This window comes from Poecile atricapillus, chromosome 15 (assembly GCF_030490865.1).
Source record: "Poecile atricapillus isolate bPoeAtr1 chromosome 15, bPoeAtr1.hap1, whole genome shotgun sequence".
NCBI classification, from domain to species: Eukaryota; Metazoa; Chordata; class Aves; order Passeriformes; family Paridae; genus Poecile; species Poecile atricapillus.
In genome coordinates, this window is record NC_081263.1 from 5,585,037 (window position 1) to 5,607,179 (window position 22,143).

Here is a 22,143-nt window from a genome sequence, read left to right on the forward strand (position 1 = left end):
CTTTCTGTCCCCAACTGCCTGTTCCACAGGATCTTGTGGGAGCTTGGTAAATCTGAGTCCTTTGTCCCTCTGCCAAAGCTGTAGGAATACTGGCTGCTGGGGAGCTGGACACACAAGCACTGTGTGCTCTTACAAGCCTCCTGGTGTAAAGATGTCAGGCTAAAATCAGGTATTTCAGTTGCTAAGCTTTGATTTTCCACTTCTCTTCTAACCAAATGAGCTGTGTCATTTCAGCCCTGAGGAAGCTGGCCACTGTTCCTCTCCACTTCCAAGCCCTGATTTGGATGAAATCGTCTTAAGTCAATAAAGGGAATTGTGAAGCTCATTGCAGGAGATGCATCTTCATTAATCTATTGTCATTTGGGATCACCAGGGAGGGAACTGTCCTCTTTCTTCCTCACAATGTCAAATATTTTTTTGTGGCTTTGAGAATGTTCCTTCTTTTCCTTCCTCCTTGTATCTGTCTGTGATTGTTTTCTGACCAGCATTCATCGCTTCTCGAGGAATCGGTGCCTTTCAGATCACCTTAAAGAAAACCCCAAAACCAGATGTGAACAACCTCCAGAGCTAACAAAGCACCTGGCTAAGCAGTAAGTGCATTTCTCTGTAGTGATCAAGCACTCTTACAGGTTTGTTACTGTCCCTGCCTCAGTTAGGTGGCCTGAGGCACCGAAAGCTCACCCCGTTGTGCTTTTTACCTGTCCAGCACAGAGGTGGAGATGCACTTTGGGAAATGTCCTGGGTGAGCCCTAAGGAACAGCTTTGTGTTTGCAGCTGGAGTGACCTGGTTTTGCTCCTGTGTCCCATCTCCCAGTGCAGCCCTTCTATAGGCTCCGGGAGCAGGAGCTGGGGCTGCCCAGCAGGGCATGGATGAGAGCTGCTCTGCCCTGCTCTGCCTGCTGCTCCCCCTCCTTCTCCCACCTCCTCCAAGCTCGGCCCCTCTCGCCTTGCTCCAGCTGGAGCCACAGGTTTATCTGGAGGCGAGGAGTCTGCTCTGTAAGCTGAGACCCGGGAGGAGGAGGAGGGATCTGCTGGACCCTCAGGAGAAAGGGTTTGGCTGCCCCGGAGGAAAGGGAGAGAGGCAGAGCCTGGGCACCATGGCTGGATTCTCTGCTCTTGGGCTCCTCTCCCTGTGTCAGCTCTTGGCCACAGCATCAGCTCAGGTGAGAAAACTCATTTGTCTCATGCTCAAGGAAAAACCTGTCAGGGTAAAAAGGAGTGGTCTGTGTGTGTTGTACCTGTGGGGTGAAACGTGGCAAGAGGCAGGTTATTATTCTAAAGTTTATTACAAATGTGTGCCTGGGTTTGTACCTGTGTGGGTAGGTGTAAAAACTGCTGCTTTATCTTTCTGTAGAAGTGATTTCCCCATTCAGGACTGCAATTAGGAGAGAGAAAGCCTTGGAAAGGGAAGATATGTTGATGCAAGAGAAACAGTTTGCTTTTACAATGAAGTAACAGATTTGCAGCAAAACCGATCTGATCTTGGTCTTTATCTGAATCAGAATTTCTTACTTATTCCCTCAATCAGTTTTCAAATTTTACACTTGCAGAATGTTTAACCTTTGCTCACTTGAGACATGAAGCTGTATTAAACTTCCCTGTCTGGTGTTAATATTATTGTCTGGGGAAGTGACTCCTCAGTGAGTTTTTCATTGTTAGTGAGGAATTTTCGCAGCCTGGCTTGGGAATTCAGAACTCTGCTGTGAGCAGAGCTGCTTCTACAATGAAACCTTTGTTCCCTGAAGCTACAGTAAGTTGCTCTCTGGAGCCCTCTCCATACAGAAGTGATTTATTGGATTTTTCTTTCCTTCCCGCCACCTTAGACATTTCCAAAATCCAAGATTTTCAAGTGGCATTGTGCTCAGAGAGGAGACTTTCTCCTCCTGGCTTCATTGGTTTTGCCCTCACCCCATCAGACTGGGGCTATAAATTAATTCTTTCTACCAAGCACTTGGCACCTCTTCCATGGGCTCTGCATTTCCTCCTCTGCCCAGCCCAAAATGTGCCTGTAGTCAGAACAATTTCCCATATAACAAAACCCCTTTGCTGCCCAGTGACCAGTTTGCATTCCCAGTATAGACCACCAGTAAAAGGAGCTGGGGATGTGCTCAGTCAAAAGGGTTTTCCAGAGAGCCTTGCACTGCTCTGGAGCAATACTGAGCCCATCCAGGCTGGAGGGGGAGTGCAGGTTTAGGGTTAAGCTCTAGGATTTGGCTATTGATTTCTGATCTAGCCTGTGTGTTCCTTCTGATGGAAAAATAAGCTCTTGTCTCTCACTTTTTCCCAGTCCCTTCCGAGAATTGGACCACAAGGCCCTCCTGGACCACGAGGACCCCCTGGACCATCTGGCAAGGACGGCATTGATGTGAGTGACACAGGGCTCGGGCGAGGGGTGGGGCAAAGAAGCTGCTCTTGTTCTCCAGATCTGCAGCCTCTGGACATCCTTTGGGGAGATAGACCTGAAAAATCACTGTCCTCGCAAGAGACCTCGTTCTGCAGGAGTCTGAGCAGCGAGTGGAGGTGCTGAGCAGGTTCTTGGCAGGATCAATCCCCTGTCCCCAGGGAGAGCTCAGGGGTTTGTGACCCTGCTTGCAAAGCAGAATATTTCTCTTTTGGTGCAAGGTTGAGTGCAGGGGTACGATGTGTGTGGGGGCAGCACATGTTCAGCAGTTCAGAGACAGATTTATGTAATGCTTCAGAGCATCTGCATTTCTAGAGAGGCTACAAGAGACTCAGATATGCAGCACTGGACACTGCTTTTGTCTCATTAGTTTTATTTCAATATTGTCATCATGCTTATCCCTCACTTTGGCACACAGCGTGTCAGGATCTGGCTCTTGTGTTGCCAGACATGAGTTTGCAGTGGCCCAAAAGGCAAATAAAATGAAGAGCCTTTGTTTCAGCAAGCAGCTCCTTACACCTCCTGCAGAGGGGGAAGACTACATAACCCAGGACTTAATGGAAGAGAAAATCTTCTTCTGTTAATTTTAATTGATGTTTCCATAGAAATTAAAAATATTGCTTCCATTCATCTGTTGGATAAGGACTGAATCGTGTCCTGTAGTTGGCAGTGGATAAAATGAGCATCAGATGGACCTTCAGCAAGACCACATCAAATGCAAAAGTCTGTGTTCCTGCTTCAATTTCCAGTTTGAGCAGCTCTTGTCTCTCTGAGCTGCTTATGGAATAGTGCAGGGGTTTTTAAAGCTTGTCTGAAGTACATTTATTGGAATTGGGCCCTTAAGCAACCTTGAAAAAATCTATTCATTCCATGCAGGTCATTTTCTTTTGGATAAGGAGGTAAAAAAAAAATATATATGTGAGTTCTCTGGTACATGGTGAACAAGGAGTGTTTGTGCCTGCAGTGGGGAGCTTTCCCTGAGCCAGGCTGGGCTGAAGAGAGAACCTCATTGATTTGCAGCTGCTCCCTCTGAGTGTCCTTTTGGCTGAAGGAGTCTGTGTTCCTGGGAATCTCCCTCTGGATTTGTAGTGTGAGATGCTCAGGGCTGGCACCTCAGCAGCTTCCACTGTTTTTGGTGGTGTCACAAAGGCTCCAGGGGACACTTCAGAAGAGGGCAGAGGACATTGGTTCCCATTTGCAGCAGTGGAGTCCCTGCAGCAGGACATTGCTGTGGCCAGCACACTTTGGGAAAGGCTGGATGTGATTCACTGTGTGTGGAAGCAAAAAGAAGAGTTTGGGAAGGATGAAGCCCTTCAGACTTCAAGTTTCAACTTTTGCAAAGAGGAAATGGGAAAGAAACCCTGTAGTTGTTCAGTTCCTGCTTTCTACAGGATGTTTAATTCTGGAACAGCACCAGCATGGCTTCTGATTGCTGCTGGAAACAGGAGCCCAGGGATTTGTCAGTCATGTGGACCTACACCCCTTTATCCACAACTAAAAGCTTTGGAAGGCTCCCCGTGGGACAGGACCAAATAACAACATCTAATTAATGTGAAGAACTTAGTCCTAATAAATCAAATGGCTGAGTAAAGTGATTAAGGTGCAAACTCCTGCAGTCCCAAGTTCACTCTGGAGTTTTGGCTACACAGAAAAAGAGACTTGGAGCCCATAGCTCCTGTGGACAGAGGATGTCAGGTGCCCTGTTCAGGTGGGATGGTCTGGCTGTCCAGGGGCAGGCTCCAGGATGGTTCCTGCTCTTCAGCAGGACATTGAGGCCTTTCAGGAACTGCACAGGAGGAGATGCAGGGCTGTGGCTGGTGTTGAGCAGAGTCACACAGCCTCCCTGCTTAAGAGCTGCCTTTTTTTTTTGTCAGTACACTCCAAAAAATGATGGTATGTAAAATTCAGCACAGTTCTGCATTTTCCTACTGCTGCATGGGGAGGGTCATGTGGATCCTGAGTGGCAGTGTCAATTATGCCTCTGCAGAGTGAAATCATTATTTTATTTTTCTTTTCTTTTGGTGCTGAGACTTTTTTTTAAAATTGCAATTGGAAATTTTCTGCATTGTTATTCCTGCACTCTGTAAGCCACTCCAGCCAGGTCATCCTGACAGGTGACTTTGGATGAAAGTGTGGAAGTGTTGCTGGATGTCTTTGAGCTGGGTGAGTGCTGCTGAGGTGTTCAGCAGCCTCTTACCATCAGCAGGGAGAGGTGCAGAGCATGCAGCTGAATTATTCAGGATATCTCCTTGGATGAACTCCATCACCACAATTTCTCGAAGGTCCAGCTTTCATCCCTGCCTTTCAGGGGAGCTGCAACATTAAACCCCTCTGAAATATTTTATAATTAAAACCTTTAACAAGCTTCTCATTTCATACTCAGTAACAAGCAAAATCTTTCTCTCCTGAGACTAGAAGCAGCATGTTTTGATGGAAAGAATTAGTGACAAGTTCCTGTGAATTATTTCTGGGGATGTAATTCCCTAAATTGCTAATAAGCAATTGTCACTTTTCAAAAATCAAGCTGCTTTTTTTTTTTTTTTCCCCTGCCTTCTGTCTCCTGGCCTGACTTGCTGAGAAAAAGTAAACTTCCTTCTCTCTCACACAGCACCAGGAGAGCATTTCCTTTTGCTGACAGCCCTTGCCTCTAATTCCCAGTGATCTGGCATCAAGGGTACAAACCCTGATTAGGCTTTTGCTTCATCTCTCTGAAGTTCTGCTGCTCCTGCAGAGTCCTGCAGGGGTCCAGCATGGCAGGATCAAGGTTTAAGATGCTGCCCAGAAACCTTTGCTGCTGCTGTGACCTCCTTGTGCAGATTCCCACCGCAGAGGAAAGGAAAAATGCAAGGGGCTGGCAATCCCAGGTGCTGGAGGAGCAAACCACCCCTACTGCCATTTCCAGCTGCCTTTTCATTTCAAAAGAACTGCTCCTTTCATTTCCTTGGCAGTGAACCTTCCCCAGCCATGATATGATAACTATTTATGGAAAAACTGTGGGCAAAGGATACTGAAGGAGTTGCTTCAGCAAGTCAGAGCATAAAGATGTCTCTGTTTAGGGACCCTCTGGTCAGTCAGTGCTGCAGGACATAAATCCTGAGCAGCTCCAGCCTGGAGAGACTTGCCCCAAGCCTTCTCAGTAAATATAGAAATGTGCTATAAATTCCACAGCCTTGCAAATGCCTCCTGGCTCCTAATGGCCAGGCCTATGGTGGGATGGTGTTATTTCCAGCCTTGCTCTGTTAATAACCACCCTTCATCCACAGAGATTTTCTTCTTCCAGGGCACCAACTTTACCCCTACCCCTCTGCTCGCCCACTCACAATATTCAGTGCACAATATTCACCTCTGACAATACTCAGTGCACTTATCCTAAAGCCAGGAGTGCAGGGTACCCTCTGGACTGGACACAAAGTGTTTTTCTGTGGGATGAGTTGGAAATCAAGCTCCAGTCAAGCTCCTGCGCTTCACAAATCTTTGCTTCTTTTGGGACCTAACAATATAAATACAAATAAAACAATAAAAAAATTAAAAAAACCCCAAATTATTATTTGGAACTCATGAATGTCATTACATCTAGCTGAGCTGGAAGAAGTGATTAAAGACTTACAAAATATTGTCTCACAAACACCTTTATTGCTGTTCTTGAAAGGTTCTTTTTATTACAATAGAGAAAAAATAGACTGCTTTTGAAATATTATATGAAAATTGTGCTTAATCCAGATTGTGCAATTGGATTAGGTGGAAATCAGTTGGGGGCTGTGCCTGTTTGCTTTTCCTGTCCAAGTTTAGTAATATGAAGAAAATCATTGTAGACAGTTTGTTCATTCTTCACTTGGTGGTAATCCCCAGCTCCTGGCAGTACCACAGCTCCATACTGTGCTCTGGAAAGCTGGAGTTTATCCCTGTGTCCTTCTGTTTCACCATGAAGATGTTTGGAAGCTGTGACCCCCATCCAGCTTCCTCTCTGCCCCACTTGAAGCCAATCCCGAGTGCAAATAAATTGTAACTTATCTGGAAGAAGTTGAAAGTTCTGGGGACACTGTTCAGGAGCACTGGTTCTCTCTGGGAGCCTGGGGATGTGGATTTCCCCAAATTTGCTACCGTAGATATTGGAAAAGGCTATCCAGGCTCATCCTGCTTAGGAGGTAGCAGGGTTTAGAGCTCATGAGATTGAGTGAGGTAAATCTTGGAGTGGGCACGAGGAGAGGTTTGAGTGCAGCTGGAAACATGAAACTGGAAAAAGTCAACAAAGAGAGGTTCAGCACTAACACTTTCTTCTCTTTCCTCTAGGGAGAGCCAGGCCCTCCTGGTTTGCCAGGCCCACCAGTAAGTATTTCCTGCTTGGCATTGACTTTTCCATCCTTTTCTGAGGACACAGGGCACGGGCTGGCACAGCCTCACTTTCCTCTTCATCTGCCACACAATTCCCAGGAGTGGGGATGCTCAGCCCTGCCCCAGGGGGCAAACACGTTCTTCTGCTTCATTGCTATCAGTGGAACAGAATGAAAGTTAAATTAATGAATGAAATAAGTGAGATAAAGCTTGTGCATAACCTGTATAATATATGACAGGTGCCATGGCACCAAGCCACATTACATGGGTATTTTTGGCACTGCTCTGGGTCTGCTTCAGCCCCTCAGTCTGCCAAGGAGTGCTCAAACCTGCACCAGGTGCTCAAACAAAACTGTACCAGGTGGCAGAGCCCTTTGCTTTGGCCACTTACTGCATCCCTTCCTACCCCCTACTAACAACAGCTTGTGAGCAGGTGGCAATGAGCCAAAGCACTGAAATTTAACATTTGGATATGGATTCATAGCAAGATTCATGGGATTCTCTCCTATTGTGTGGTGTAAGGCTAACACATCAACACATGAGCTTCCATCCCTGCATCCTTGCCACATTTCTTTTGTTATTTTGTTATAATAATTGACTGTTTACCTCATGTAGGGGCCAAAAGGTGCACCAGGGAAGCCTGGAGCTGCAGGTGAAGCTGGATTGCCTGGCCTTCCTGGAGTGGATGTGAGTATTTTGTCATCTTCTCTTAGGTCTTTTAAATCTTTCCCATGGGCAGGAGTGTTTTCCTGATGTGCCTCATCAACCTTCTCTGTTCCCACTGGAGAAGGAATGTGAGTCCTGGACCTACATTTATGTCTTGCATGTCAGGAGAAATTGAAGGAGAAGCACCTTAGGCTGAATTAAGGAATATGAGAACAATTTTAAGATCTTTTGCTGATAGGATTGCACTCTCTTGATCTTTTGTTGTTTTTTTTACAGGGTTTAACAGGAACTGATGGCCCCCCTGGCCCAAATGGGCCTCCAGGAGATCGTGTGAGTACCTCATTAGACCCTAAGTCCCTTTAAATGGTCTTTGTCACTGATTGTAGGGATGTTTTTTAATTCTGCTGTAAATTGGTGATATTCAAGTGTTGATTCTGATGTAAACCCTTGCAGAAGATCCCTGAAATGTTCATTAGGCAGGGCATGAAATCCACCTTTCTTTTAAACAGCTTTGAACCTGCTTGGGTTGCCTCAGTGGTGCCTGCACTGGGGATATTTCAAGTATCCAAAAAGTTTCCTGAAGCAGCCAACAGACTCAATTGTGAAGTTTATCAAAGTGAAATTATTTTGGCCTTTATTTGCAGTCTGAGTTGGCAGATCTGTGTTGTTTATAATTAATGCTACTGTGTATTAATTGTTTGAACTTTTGCCTTTTATTATTTCTGGAACTGTCCATATGGTTGCATTATTAGTTGTCATAGTGTTCCCTAGCCAGCCTAGCAAGAAATAAGAGGTTTTTTCTGCTTCCTGCATATTCCAGCTCTGCTGAGGGGCACCACAGGGACAGAAAAACATCTGCCAGAGATGATACAAATGTCCTTCAGATCATCCACACTCATCACCCACTTTTAGGCCTCCTTGTGACATTAAGGAATAATCATTAATGAGCCTCTCAGCACAGACTGTGATGCAGCATGGCTATTCTCCTGTCTCCCAGATGGGAATATAAGCCTTGTGTCCACAGCTGGCTTGCTGGCCTCTTGGACTCAGGGCTGCAGTGAGGGGCTGGAGTTTTGTACCTGTTCAATACATCCCAATAATCCACTTGTTGCCCCGAGGATTTACTGAGATCTAAAAAATCTGTGAGTTATTTCAGGGGATGAGTGGTACAGCCATGTATTTGTGATATGCTCTTCATCCTTCCCTATGTGACAGGCAAAGTTTGTGTGGCCACTGAGAAAGTTGAGTGGCAGGACCCAAATATCCTAATCACAGCTCCAAGCTTTTGTCCATCACCACCACCCTAAACCCCACTCCCTTTCTGTCCCTTGTGCCCACCTTTCTCCCCAGAGACTCAGGCCTGTAAAATCCTGGCCACTCTCAGACATTCTGTGGCAAGAGTCCAGCAGCACCTGGGAACAGATCCCTGATTTTTAAAGTAGGAAAGCTCAGGACCACCCGCAGAAGGCTGTGAGCTGCTCTGTGCCCTGTTTTGGGCTGGGTGGCAGTGCTTGCCCGTGCCCAGGTTGGCACACAGCTCCTGCCTTGCAGGGTAATTGAGCAGATAATTTCTGGGCAGCAGAATTTCCTCTCTGGCTGCTGGGCAGGAGCCCCCAGACAGAGCTGCCCTCGCTGCGTGCTCGGCTTTGCTGCGCTTTCCCACATCTTGAAACTCAGCCTGGCAGCCTGGGGCAAACCTGGGACCCCTCATCATTTATGGGAGCTTTTCAAGGTCAGTGGTCCATCTAGGAAATTGTTTTAATTGGTCTAATAAAAACCTGGGGAAAGGGAAGGCCTCTAAAAGCTTTATCACTCTAAATGGACAGCGTTGTTAGCCCAGCTTGATTTTTTTCTCCCTGTCTTTTAGAACATATTTCAGTCTTGCAGGACTCACTGAAATAAGCTGTTTACTTATTGCTGTGGGTTTGAATTCATGTTTAACACTCTGATTTCTTCTAAATAAGATTAATTTTTTGAACTGGAGTCTGAGAGCAAAGCTGTTTAGCATAGGGAAGTGGGCTCATGGAAGCCAGTTTTCAGTAACACTTTATTGCCAAACATTTCCAAAAGGATTTTTATCATAAGTATCTCCTGCTGCTCTCAGCCTCCATTAGCTTTCCTCCTGCTTCTGCTTAAAGACTCATTAGATCAAGTCTACTTATTTTTTCAGTTTTAAAACCCCTTTATTTTTAGCTGAGGTTGAGCTGGGTCCTGACCTCCATGATGGATACTGGTGTCCTTCATCAGAAAGTTCTCAAAGGCCATTTTACAGTTTGCTGTTTGCTAAAGTTTCCAGTGAAAGCAATAAGGAAAACATAATTATTCACTTCTGTTTATGAGTGTCATAATAATCAAGTGTTTTCTACGCTCCATAGCTGTCTATTCACAGAGTAAATTACTACAAAGTGAAAAATTATGGTGATAGTGTTTTCTAATCAAAACAGAAGGAACATTGTTACCAGGAGAATGAGTAGAGTCAGACAATGTTATTAAAATTGAGATGTAAATTAGAGTCTCTTCCTTGCCTTAATGCTCATTCAGGGACTTCACAATCTCTTACCTTACCAGGAATCTTCACTGCTGCATTCTGCACCTCACACCCTCCAAGGTACCAAAATTTGGGAATGTAAAGGGCCAACATGTGGCATTTTGGGTGCTCTGCCAACTTTCTGGCCTGCTGGACAAAGCAGAACAGGGCGATGCAGCCGCTTTCAGAATTAGGGTGCAAGTCAGGAGGTGCCAGGAATTCGATGTTTTCCTTGCAGGAGGAGATCCCAGCTTGTCCCATCAGCAGTTGTAAGGATTTTTAGCCTGAAGATAAATAAAAGTGCCTGGAGGCAGAGCAGAGTAACCTGCAGCAGGAGAAATGAATGAGCTGACATTCAGAGCACAGCTGATTTTTATTGGATTACAGTTCTTTTGTTCACCAGACCACTCTTAACAAGGTCTTGGGTCCTCTGTGTCTTTCTCCTTAAGCTTAACAAGGGAAAACATTCCTAATCTCCTCTGGCCCTCAGAACATGAGGGGAGGGCAGGTGTCACCCCTGGGGTCACAGTGGGAGCTGTGTGTGCTGGGATATTCTCCAGGTCAGCCCATCCACCTTGTTCTCCTGGTCCCAGGGGCAGATCCTGTTTAACTCCAGCTCAGGACATCATCCTCGAGATGTTTCTGTGCAGCATTTTGGGAATGTTTGGAAAAGAGGTTTGGGCTGGGGAGAAGCCTTGGAAGCTTTGTCCCTGTGCAAGATGTTCCAGCTTTGTCCCTGCACCCTGGTCCCCTGGAAGGTGTCCCTGTCCATGGCAGGGGGGTGCAACCAGCGGGTCTTTAAGGTCCCTTCCAAACCCAACCCATTCTGGGGTTCTGTTTCAGGATTATCACCCATAATTAACTTTACAGCCTGCTGGCCAGCTGGCAGCTCTGTAGTGCAGCAAAGGGGTTAAGGAGGTCTCTCTGTCAAGCAGGAATTTCACAGCTTCAAGAGTAACTTCATTCTAGTCTGAGCCATGAGTTCACCCAGCTCCAGTCAAGACTAAGAGTGGGAATGCAAACTGGGAAAAGGAGATAGGGATTTGCCAAGGAAGCAAGTGAAGAAGCAGAAGCTGCCAAATCTTTGGCTTTGCTTGAAAGGAAAATTGATGAATTAATAAAATTCACTAGAACAAGTCCAAATTTTGTTAATAGTTTTAGGAAACTTAGTCATTTGATCTACAATAGGAATGTACTATGAATGAGAATATTTCAATTAGATATAATGCAAGTTATGAACATTTAGATATTCATGGAGGATATTTAGGTATCCATCTGAGGCCAGCTGGGACTTTCAGAGTTATTATCCATAAGTTTTTATCCTTACATGTCTGAATTCAGCTGAGCATCTCCAGTCGTGTCCTGTTTCTGCAAGACACTGCTGGGGTTTCCAAGCAAAGATTGGTGCCAAGGAGAGCCGGCCTTGGTGGCTCCCCATATGGAGCTTTCTCTTTTATCCCTGCTAATTTTTATCCTGTTTTATTCCCATAGGGTGCATTAGGACCTGCTGGGCCACCTGGACCAGCTGTAAGTACCTCCCAGAGCAGCACATGTGATGGAAGTGTGGACTGTTATGCCAAAACCATCACCAAGAGAGGATGGGAAGCTTTGTACCCCAAACAAAAGGATCAAAGCCTGAATTAGTGAAAATACTGTTTGAAATGTTTAAATATGTATGTGTAACCTGTTCTGGTAACACAGATCTGGTTTTATTCTCTGAGGTGCTCTAAAAGCAAACCAGCTTGGGATACAGACTGACAGATCAAATGCTATCATTTGGATAAGAAAGAGGAGAAATAGATAAACTGGAATGGTTTCTTCCTCTCCATGCCCCACTCTCGTGTCACCACACACCTCTTACAGATGTCTCATAGGTAATGGAGATGGAAAGGGAATACAAATTATTAAAGGCAGCAAAAGAATTCATCAGGACTCTGCTCTGATTGCAAATTAGAATCATTAGGGGCAAAGGAGTGATAAGGAAACTTAGAACAACAAAAAAAAAATAGCAGTGTTTTTTGAGGTTTTCTTTTATTCCTGTATGTTTGGTTTCTGAATGATCTTCTACTGTCTCAAATGTTGTTTTCAGGGCAAAGGACTACCAGGACCTCCAGTAAGTAACAAGATTATTTTTTTTCAAAAAAAAGTTATAAATTAATATTGTGATTTTATTGGATACCCTGAGTGTTACAAACCCACCCCAGGCCTCAGGTCCTCCTACTGTGCCAGGCAGAGGGATGTGGAGTCCTGCAGATCACTGACCTTGTGGGGTTTTTGTGCTTGCCCCCACCCTGGGGAAGCTGGCTCTGGAGTAAATTCAAGGCACAGCAGCCTTTGAACAGTGCAAGTGCCCAACTCTGGGCCAGCTTTTGTTTGGTGGGCTCAACTGTGGCTGCCCCTGGGCTTTGGGGTGTCGAGGTCACCACAGATGTAAAAGCCATTCTCTCTGTTCTACAGGGGCCTCCAGGACCCAGTGGGCTCCCAGGTGGACATGGATTTCGGGGCCCTTCTGTGAGTTTCTCCTACCATTTAATCCTCATTTGCTGAATGTGCCACAACCACAGAGGAATGAGTTTCATTTTTGTCTCTCACCTCTCTCTGAAGTGCTATTGTGGTAGCCCCCCCTCGCATCTCTTTGCATTTACACTGAAAGGGAATTCTTATTTTTCTCTCCTTTTAGGGACCTTTTGGTCTGCCAGGATTCCCAGGGCCTCCTGGACCACCTGGGCCTCCTGTAAGTTGAGACTTGCAAATAAATGTCAAAAAATTTCTGGGGGGAGTCTTGAATTTTCTTCTTGCTGCAGTTTTTATTTGCTGCCACTGCCATGAGCATTCAGCAGGGGATAAACAGCATGCTCTGAGGAGAGCAGGGACATTTCCATGGCTGCTCTTGGATGTTTTGATGATCTCCTGTTTGTTATTTGTGCTCTGTGTGAGGAGGGACCCGGTGAACCCCACTTTTAGAGCATGGGGTGGGCTTGTTCTCTCAAGGGAGGTTTCTGTGCTTCCTTGGATCAGGATTTGTTCTTGTAGGGCCAGCAAGTGGGGCTTGCAATCAAGTGCCTGCTTTGGGTGCTCTGGAGTGTTGAATAGTGGGGTTGGGAGGTCTTTCCCAAGGCCAGGAGGAAGGCAGGCACGGCTGCTCCTCTCCAATTGCTGCCTCCATCACCTAAGGCCCAAGAGTCTTCCCAAGCCCAGCTGGGAATCTCCAGGGGCTGGTTACACCCCTGATGTGCCTGGTTTTGGGGCACTTTTGGCTGTGGGGCTGAGCATGTGCCTTGTGCTGATCCAGCTGAGCTGGGTCTGTAAAAATTGTCCTAGAAATTGTGTTTCCTCCTGGTGTTTGTCTTGTATTTAAAAGCCACCATTCCCTGAATTGCAGGGTCTTCCAGGTGCCCTTCCTGACGGTGGTGGGGACCTTCAGGTAGGTTTTTCTTTATGTAGCATGAAAATATGCTTTGGTTTAATCCTTGATGTGATTTCTGGTTGGCACAGCTGGGGGAGTGTCAGATCAGGTAACATGCCCTGTTTAGCCCTGCAGATGTGGGTTTAAACCACTTTACCAGGATGCACAAGAGTGGGGTGTGTGTTTCCTGGACTGAAATGTTTTTTCAGGGAGGCAGATGTGCACTGGAACAGATTTCCCAGAGAATCTGTGGCTGCCTCATCCCTGGAAGTGCCCAAGGCCAGGTTGGACAGGGCTTGGAGCAACCTGGGATAGTGGAAGGTGTCCCTGCCCATGGCAGGGGGCTGGAATGGGATGAGCTTTAAGGTCCCTTCCAACCCAAACCAGTCTTTGATTTTGTCCTTGGTTTTTGCTTCCTGAAATTTTGCATGCATTCTTCATGTGCTGAACAACTCCAGCATTTGGTAAAACACAACAGCTTTTCATGCTTCCAGTCCTGCTCTGCAGCAGGAAAGGCTGTGTGTGCAGCACTGTTTATTTCCAGGGATGGTGGCACCGGGGTCCTATGGACATATGCTTTGTTTAGGTTTCCTTCTTTAGGAGAAAGCCTTGGTCCCTTTCTTTCAGGAGAACAAAAGGAGTGTTAAGTCCATGAACGATGGAAGTGACATTTGCAGATTTCACAGCTGTTGTTGTGACAGCTTCTTTGGTTTTCTAATTGGCGTGCCCCAAAAAAAGCTCCGAGTCAGTTTAGGCTGCCTTATGGCACATCACATGGGAGTTAATAGAAAATGATGCTATTTCTGCACATTTAATTTAAGTTACCCTGTGGAATATACTAGAAAATTGAGCTTTTGCTGCAGAGGTGCTGCCTGACGTTGTATTAAAATTTTAAAAAAACAAAACAAATTAAGAGTTTTTTGTAAAGTTTCAAGAGTATGGCCTTGTCCTCATTAAATTTCCATGGATGCTCTGATCTGTTCCCAGTCAAGCTGGAGTTCCCACCAGGGGCTCTCCTACCCCTAGATATCTGCAGATATCTGTTCATAGGTATTGGTTTTTTATTGGTGCCCTTCAACTAACTCTGGTGCCTTGTTTCACTTAAGGAGTTGGCTAAAGGAAATCAACTGGGGTCAGTTAATGCAGAGGATTAAACAGGGTCCTATGATTTAAATAAACAGGTCCAACTTCACTGGGAAACTTGGGTTCCTCAGCATTTTGGACTGTGGACACTGTCAGTCTTCAGAAAGTCTTTCAGTCCGCTCTCAAAGTGGAGCAGGCTGTTCATAAATCATTATTTTGTGGGTTAGCAGGAGCTCTAGGACCTCATTCCATAGGGAAATGTTGGTCAATCCGTGATTCTGTGATTCCACTAGATTTAGTGAATTTAGAGCCAAAATCCACATGACTTTTTCACCTAAAGGATGAAGCCAGGCTCCCTGGATGTGCCTGTTAAACCGAAGTGTTTCTGTTCCCTGCAGTGCCCAGCTCTGTGCCCACCAGGTCCCCCAGGCCCCCCAGGAATGCCAGGCTTCAAGGTAAGGAAACATCACCTGCAACACCAGGATTTATCTCCCAAAATAAACACCTGAACCCCTGCCATTAAATTATATACAGTCTCTATATAGGCTCCACACCTCCCAAACCAGCCAGGCATTGGCATTTACTCCTACAAATGAAATTTAACCCTTGGCATAGATTAAAAACCCCTGCAAGGCCAGTGGGGCAGAGCTGATGGACAGGAACAATCAGGGGCAGAAATTCAGGGCTGCCTCAAGAACCAGGTGTTACCTTTCCAGGCCTGAGAGCTGGAAAAACCTTAGCAGTTCTTAAATTGCAAAATGTAATGTACATAATTAATATAATACAATGTAATTGTTGTTTTTATAGCCAGTGTAGTACCAGGCAGATTTATGTTTAGTCCTTGGGCTCTGGTAGGTAAATTGAAGGTTTCAGCCCTCAGGAGTTAAACATCTCCTCCTTTGTCCCCTCTGTGGTTCACATGAAGCCTTTGCAGTTATGGACTCCAGCAGTGAGACAAAGTAAAAAGTAACTCAAGTTCTTTTAGCAGGATTTAGAAGTTGGCAGTGAGTGGGAGAACTCCTGAGAAATGCTCTCAATTCCTCCTGAAGTGACCTTTCTCAGGTCTGTTTGGTCTCTGCACTGAGTCATAAATATCATTACAAATACAAATACAAAGACAAAATGTTTAGGGCATAACTGCTCAAAATTCATAGCTCATTAAATGGAAAACCCTGTGAAACTCTCCAATTATGATGCAAGTGGTGCACAGAACCTTTGTTGTGGTGAGGAATAACACCTGCCATGGCTGAAATTAGCCTGTGTCTCTCCCACAATAACAGGAAAAGAGCCAAGACACAAACTGAATCAGAGCATATAGAAAAGCTTTCAGTGGATTTCTTTGCAAGCTTGATGATGCAGACATTAAAGATGACTTAAAAAGGGAAGTTAAAAATGCAGAATGGGTTTCTCAGGAGTGACTCATCCCCATTTTCTGAGGTGGTGGGAACTGAATTCTGGTCCCTGATCTGAATTTGAGAGTTGCCTCCAGACCATGAGCTCAGTCCAGTGCAAGTCACTCTGGAAAACCAAATCTGGGCATTTCCTGGAACTACATCAATTCTGACCCTGGTACCTGGATACACTGGTACCCCCAGGAGGGATCTCCTTTCACAGCACACCTACTGACTGTTTTCCCTGGAAGTCATTTGGGATGTGGGAGTTTAGGTTTCACAGCTGTCTCACCAAATTTAATTTTAAAACAAGGCTCTACTGGGATGTGAATAATCATAACTCTTATTTCTAGGGACACACTGGTCACAAAGGGGAGCCTGGTGAAGTAGGAAAACAAGGAGAGAAGGTAAACTTCAATTTAAAAGTAATGGGGGAGGATTTTTTTATTTAAAAACACCTTGAAAAATAAGTGATTTTTTTTTTAAGGAGACAGGGGGGAATGAGGCTGTTGGCTGAACAAGGAGCAGTTACTTTGACTGAAGAGCATTGGGTTCCTCTGCTCTCCCTGTAGGACCAAGAAAGTTCATCTTTCCAAGGATTATCATGTTAAGATCAGTTTGAGTTAACAGCTTTCCTTTCCCATGCAGGGATGTCAGCTCAGGAACAGCTCTGCATTAATCACTTGGATAAATTCCTGACTCATCTGAATGTTCTTGCACATAGAAGAAATTGTCTGTAACATAGAAGCAAATTCTGAAGAGGGAGAGAGGGAGCTCAAGGAGAAAGCAGACAGGGATGTCCCTGGCTGTGTTTGCAGGCTCCTGCTGTCTCTCCTCCTCTCTGATGGATTTTTCTCTCCCAGGGTAACCCTGGCCCTCCCGGCCCTCCAGGAATTCCCGGCGGTGTCGGCCTGCAGGTAACCCCAGCTCTCCTCTTCCCCCCATCCCCATGGCCTTGCACTGTGGAGCTCGGTGGAGCCTTCAGTCCCCTTGGCTACACAAACAGTGATTGAGTTGGAGCTGATTTGTTTTCTTAATTAGGGCCCAAGAGGACTAAGAGGCCTCCCTGGTCCAATGGGTCCAGCTGGCGACAGAGTAAGAAAAAACTTCTGTTTTTGTCTTTTCCTCTCCACCACCAGTTTGTCCTTTGAGAGGTGCCAGTGGCACTTGTCCTTGCTGAATTCCACTAGGAAACTTGTAAAGGCATAAAGGGTGGGCTGCTCCCTGCAGTCCCTCCATCAGAACAAACTTCCAAAGTCAGGAGAATCCACACACCTGAGGGATGGGCAGGGTCAGGCCCAGCCAGGCTGAATCATTCCAACCAAAGTGCAAGACTGACAATCTTACAGAATCTTGCAAAAAAAAAAAAAAAAAAAAGGAAAAAAAAGATTTCATGAACATTTTAACATTTCACTTTCTGTTCTGTCTCTTTACAAGAAAAAGCCAAAGAATCACTGATGGATAAAGGTTTTCAGGACTCAAAAAGGCTCCTCAGTGAAGACAGGGTCAATCTCCAGCTCATTGAGGCTTTGGATTCTTGGCACAGTGTTTGACCAGCAGCCCAGAGGCTGAATGGTTTTGAATTGGATGAAGTCATGCATTTATTTAGAAGTAAGACTGTTATCAATATAGCAAGGCCATGAATGACATCAGAGGTACAAAGGTGGGGAGATCCAGAGTAAAAACCCATTGTTCAGAGTGGGATATTTTGCATATCTATCCTGCAAACCAGCAGGAGATACAGGGTGTCTTCCCAGGGCTTTTGTGTTTTCTCAGGTCGTGGTACAAGGTGGGGATTCTGTTACTGCATCCTCTGCCAAGCCCAGCACCACAATAATGTCTGTTCTCTGCAGGGTGACATTGGATTCAGAGGCCCTCCTGGAATCCCAGGACCTCCAGGGAAAGCTGTATGTACCCCATTCTCTGTGGCCCTGCCTTCCACTGCCTGCTTTGTTCCTCCTTGCTGAGCTCTGCTGCCAGTGAGCAGAGGCTGTGCTGACCACCTCCATCAGATTATTCCCTTTGCCTTAGAGCAGCGTTATTTTCCCTGACCCAGACTTCATGATGCCTCTCCTTTTGTCATGCCCCATGCCAGAATAAATTCACCACATTTGCATTGCTCTCTGTGCTTCTCTGCCCTTCCTTGAGCATCAGCAGCTGTGGGCAAGCACTGGAGAAGGGAATATCCATTTCCTCAGCCCTGTTGTGAGCTTACATCCCTTGAGCCTGGTCTGTTCCCAGGTGCCCACGGCTCTCAAGGATTTTTGCTCCAGTAGCTGTGTATTGAGGATGCAATCCCCATCTTTCTGCAGAGCTCCCTTCTGCAGCACCACCCTCTGGGGACCCCTTCCCAGTCTTGCAATTATAGAAGAAATTCATCCAAACAAAAATAAAATGAGGTGCTTTCTCACCAAACTTTCATTACAACCAGCAGGATCTAGACAGTAAATATTAAAGCTTTTCTCCCACTCTGTTTCTGCTTAAAGAAATTGCTTCATTAAATGAAGGGGAGATGGTCTCTGCCCTGAGGGATTGTTGGCAAAGTCCCTGCAGCAGAAAGTGTGTCAGGAATTAGAATGAAACTGAGAAAGTACAGCCGAGCTCTCGGGGCCTGTGTGTGCTCACACCTCTGCTGACACCAGCAAACAGCACCAAAACCTCCTCATTTCACCCTCAAAGCAGCGACTTCTGAGTGATGGAGATGCTTAATGGCTTTCCCTCCTCTCTCACAGGGGGACCAAGGGAGCAAAGGACCTCAGGGATTCCGGGGGCCCAAAGGCGACACTGTAAGTGCAGTCAAACACCCTCTGCTCCACCCTGGGATGTGACTGACAGCCCAAAGACTGTTCCACAGGTTTATTATGGCTTGTGCCCCCTTCATTTGCTTGAAAGGGATGGAAGCACCATCTCAAAAATGAGATGTTTAACTCTTACTGAAGATGCCTGAGCCATAAGGTGTCCAAGTGCTGCTGCAGCCTGGAGCATGGGGAGCAGATCTTACATCCCCATCCCTTGAAAGGATCGAGAGTTTTCCCAGGTGTTGTATCCAGCACTGGGCTGGTTTCCTGGTGTTCTAAAACAACTTATTTGGACAGAGAGGACCCAGCTGAAATGGACTGAAATGTCCCTACAGAATGTGAGCATGATCTTTGTTGACTGTTCTTCAGGTGTGCACAGACTATCACAGGATTTATTGTTGTTTTCCAGGGTAAACCTGGACCAAAAGGAAACCCAGGGGCTCGTGGACTCATAGGAGAACCTGTAAGTGAATTAAGTAGGACACAGGTCTTGCTGTTTGTCTTGCTTGCAGGTGAGGAGATAAAACACGACAGGAAAAAGCTGTTTCTTGCCATCTTTGCTGTCAAGCTTCTGCTCTGTGGGTCTCTGTGTAAACCCACTGGACTCAGCCACAGTTGTACTGCTGTTAATGAAAATCCCCCAGTACAACTGGGGCTGGGCTCGTTGCCAAAAGCTTCTTTGATGTGAATGTATTTTGCAAACCACAGAGCCTCCTCCTGACCTAAACGTGTGCTGTCCATGATTGCAGGGAATGCCTGGCAAGGATGGGCGGGATGGAGCTCCTGGACTCGATGGTGAGAAGGTTTGTAAAGTCCTACTTAAACACAGCAGGGAAGATTCCTGAGACTGCTGGGAGTCCTGCAAAGCTACTGATGCTCCTCAAGAAGCTTGGCTGGAAAGCTTTTCCTTCTAAAAAGTTTTCTAGTGTTGTCACTAGTGAAGTAGAGTGAAGTTCCCCTATTAGTTAATCCCAAGGGAATTCCCTGAAGAAGGAAGGTGCACACATGATGTAAGCCCAGCTGTGTCCCTGGATTTAGGACTCCAGGCCTTCAGAGATGCCTTTTCAGAGCTGTTGACAGAATTGACTTTAATAGCCTGGAGACAAAGTGCTGTCAGGTACTGGTTGCCTGGTTCTTGAGCCGTGCTCCTGCAGGAATATTGAACATGTGCTGCCAGGGAAGGCTGGGAGCTGCAGGAATGAGGGAAACACCTGGGAGCTCCTGTCCAGTGGGTGCTCCCTCCTCTAGACACAACAGCTCTTGGTCCTGTGCATACAGGGAGGGAGAAAAGTCCAAAAGCCTGTTTGGGACTGTGTCCCCTACCTGTGCCAGGCCATTTCCCAGTGCTGCAGGATCTCTCCTAACCTCTCCCTATCCACAGGGTGACGCAGCTCCCATGGGTGCTCCTGGAGAGAAGGGGCCAAATGGACTTCCTGTGAGTATGGAGCAGGACCTGCCACCTCTGGGTTTCCAGTGTGCCTGCAGAGATCCTTCCTGGGGACAGGGGAGGGTCATTCTGTGGCTTGTTTCACAAGGAGCTCTAGTTAAGCCAAGAGGAAATGCACTTTTCCCAGCATGCAGACAGGGAAGGAGTGTGCCAGACAGGACTGGAGAACACCTGAGCAGCACCACACAGTAATTCCCTGCCTGTTGGTTTCTCTGACCCCTTAAAATCTAAACTTGAGAGGGATTTTCTCTTTCACATCCCACTGTTGTGCACCCCTTATGGAGGGAGGTAAGACCTGGGATATAATATCCTGAGCTCTGTCCCAGCCTTATATTAGTGCTTATTGGCAAAATGTTTCATCTCTCCAGACTTCCAACTATTTAAAAGAGATAAAGTATACCTTTCTTCCTGCATTTACAGAATATTTTTAACACCCCTGGAGGGAGGTTTCTGCTGTTCAAAATGTTGCTGCTGGTGGTCTATTTGTATATTCCTGCTCTTTGCACTCATGGATTAGTGTTCATGGAGCTGCAAGGGCAGCAAGAGATACATTGAAATCATAATTTTTAAAATGAAAGCTACAGAACTCTCAACCTTTTGTTGCTTCAAGCAAAGGTCACTCCTTGTGTGTTAAATCAGACCAGAATAACAAATTTAATAACTTCACTTCTTCTGACATTGCTTTAATATAATTTTTTTCAGGGTCTGCCTGGAAGAGCAGGTATTAAAGGCTCAAAGGGTGAACCAGTAAGTGAATCTCTCTAATGATGGGGTCTGGTGGAGAAACTGGTCACAGCAAGACTTTTTAGCTTTGGGCTTAGGAGGATTTACCCCAAAGTGATGGTTTCTGTATTTCTGCTGGGGCTGAAGAGCAGGAATTAGGTAAAATAACTGGGCTGATACCTGGTTCAGTAAAGACACAGCAGATACACAGGAGAGTCATCAGTGGTTTAGAAAACCTCATCCTTTTGTCAAAGTCCCAGGAGGAGGCTTGATCTTCGGGAATCAAAAGGCTGAGCATCAGCAGGAGCAGAATGATCTCATCTTGCCTTCTGCAGATTTTCCCTCAGGAGAAAAAATTCTATGGAGCTTTAGATTGACACCTACCTGTGAGATTAAAGAAAACCTTGGGCAGACCAAAGCAGTCCAGCACAAAGCTGTTCTGAGAGGTGTCTTTTTTCCACCTGCTCCTCTTCTTTATGAGTTATCCCCCTCTGCATCGTTATTGCTGCTAATCCTCAGGGAGGAGAGCACGCTGTAGGAAGGTGGTGCAGGAATCTCCTCCTGATATGAAGGTGCTGCAGGAGTGAATGTGATGGGCTGTCCTGGCATCCCTGTCTCACACAGGACATGGGGACACTGTCCTGGGGCTGGCAGCCCTCCCTGGTCACTGGTGCCAGGAGAGTGTGCAGCTCACCTGGTGAGGTGCAGCTCATCTGGTGCTGTAAGTTTTGCCTAAAGTGTAAAAGTTTAAAGCTGTTTTTATTTTCTGATCCAAGATTTAACTTCTTCCTCCTTTTGTTGCTTCAGGTAGGACAGAAGTGGCTCCCTGAAGTGATTCCCTAACTGTTTGCTTTGTGCTCTGCAGGGCAGCCCTGGAGAGATGGGAGAGGCAGGTCCCTCAGGAGAGCCAGGCATCCCTGTAAGTGTCCCAGATTTCCACCTATCATGGGCTCTGCTGGTCAGTTTTAAACCAAACTGGGGAGCTGGAGCTCATGTGCTGCTTCCTTGCATAAATTAAGTTTCCAGTGATGCAGCAGCTGCAGTCCCAGGGGACTGAGCACTCCAGGCATTCCACACATGGGGTGTGGAGCTCCCCAGGGAGCACTGAGCTGGCTGGGCAGGGTCTGGGCACAGGCACTGGGTGAAACCCACCAGCTGTGGGCTGGCAGAGGGGCCAGTGGGGCAGGAGTTTGGGACTGAACAGCCTGGCATCCAGGAATACATCCCAGCGGGGCGGGAAGGGTGGATTTGTGGCTCCTCCATATCACAGCTGACTTTGGTGTCCCTGGCAGGGTGATGTTGGCATTCCTGGTGAGAGAGGCCTGCCCGGACCCAGAGGAGCAACTGTAAGTACAGAGCTGGCTGTAAA

The 22,143-nt window shown here is 46.4% G+C and overlaps 1 protein-coding gene across 2 annotated transcripts in view; it reads left to right on the forward strand.

Annotated features, from left to right (window-relative positions):
* The first annotated feature begins 517 nt into the window (after positions 1–517).
* Positions 518–22,143, forward strand: part of COL9A3 (collagen type IX alpha 3 chain) — a 34,122-nt gene continuing 12,496 nt past the window's right edge. Inside the window, exons 1-22 of one of the 2 annotated variants that reach the window (XM_058850943.1) lie at positions 518–590; positions 2,288–2,365; positions 6,692–6,727; positions 7,349–7,420; positions 7,676–7,729; positions 11,418–11,453; positions 12,016–12,039; positions 12,384–12,437; positions 12,607–12,660; positions 13,309–13,350; positions 14,814–14,870; positions 16,160–16,213; positions 16,670–16,723; positions 16,848–16,901; positions 17,660–17,713; positions 18,539–18,592; positions 19,014–19,067; positions 19,354–19,407; positions 19,986–20,039; positions 20,754–20,798; positions 21,640–21,693; positions 22,067–22,120. In XM_058850943.1, the coding sequence (XP_058706926.1) occupies positions 14,856–14,870; positions 16,160–16,213; positions 16,670–16,723; positions 16,848–16,901; positions 17,660–17,713; positions 18,539–18,592; positions 19,014–19,067; positions 19,354–19,407; positions 19,986–20,039; positions 20,754–20,798; positions 21,640–21,693; positions 22,067–22,120 (600 nt within the window). In that variant the 5' untranslated portion in view covers positions 518–590; positions 2,288–2,365; positions 6,692–6,727; ... (6 more) ...; positions 13,309–13,350; positions 14,814–14,855. Of the gene's footprint in view, positions 591–2,287; positions 2,366–6,678; positions 6,728–7,348; positions 7,421–7,675; positions 7,730–11,417; positions 11,454–12,015; positions 12,040–12,383; positions 12,438–12,606; positions 12,661–13,308; positions 13,351–14,813; positions 14,871–16,159; positions 16,214–16,669; positions 16,724–16,847; positions 16,902–17,659; positions 17,714–18,538; positions 18,593–19,013; positions 19,068–19,353; positions 19,408–19,985; positions 20,040–20,753; positions 20,799–21,639; positions 21,694–22,066; positions 22,121–22,143 lie in introns of those variants that run through there. The other variant, XM_058850944.1, reaches the window with a different exon arrangement.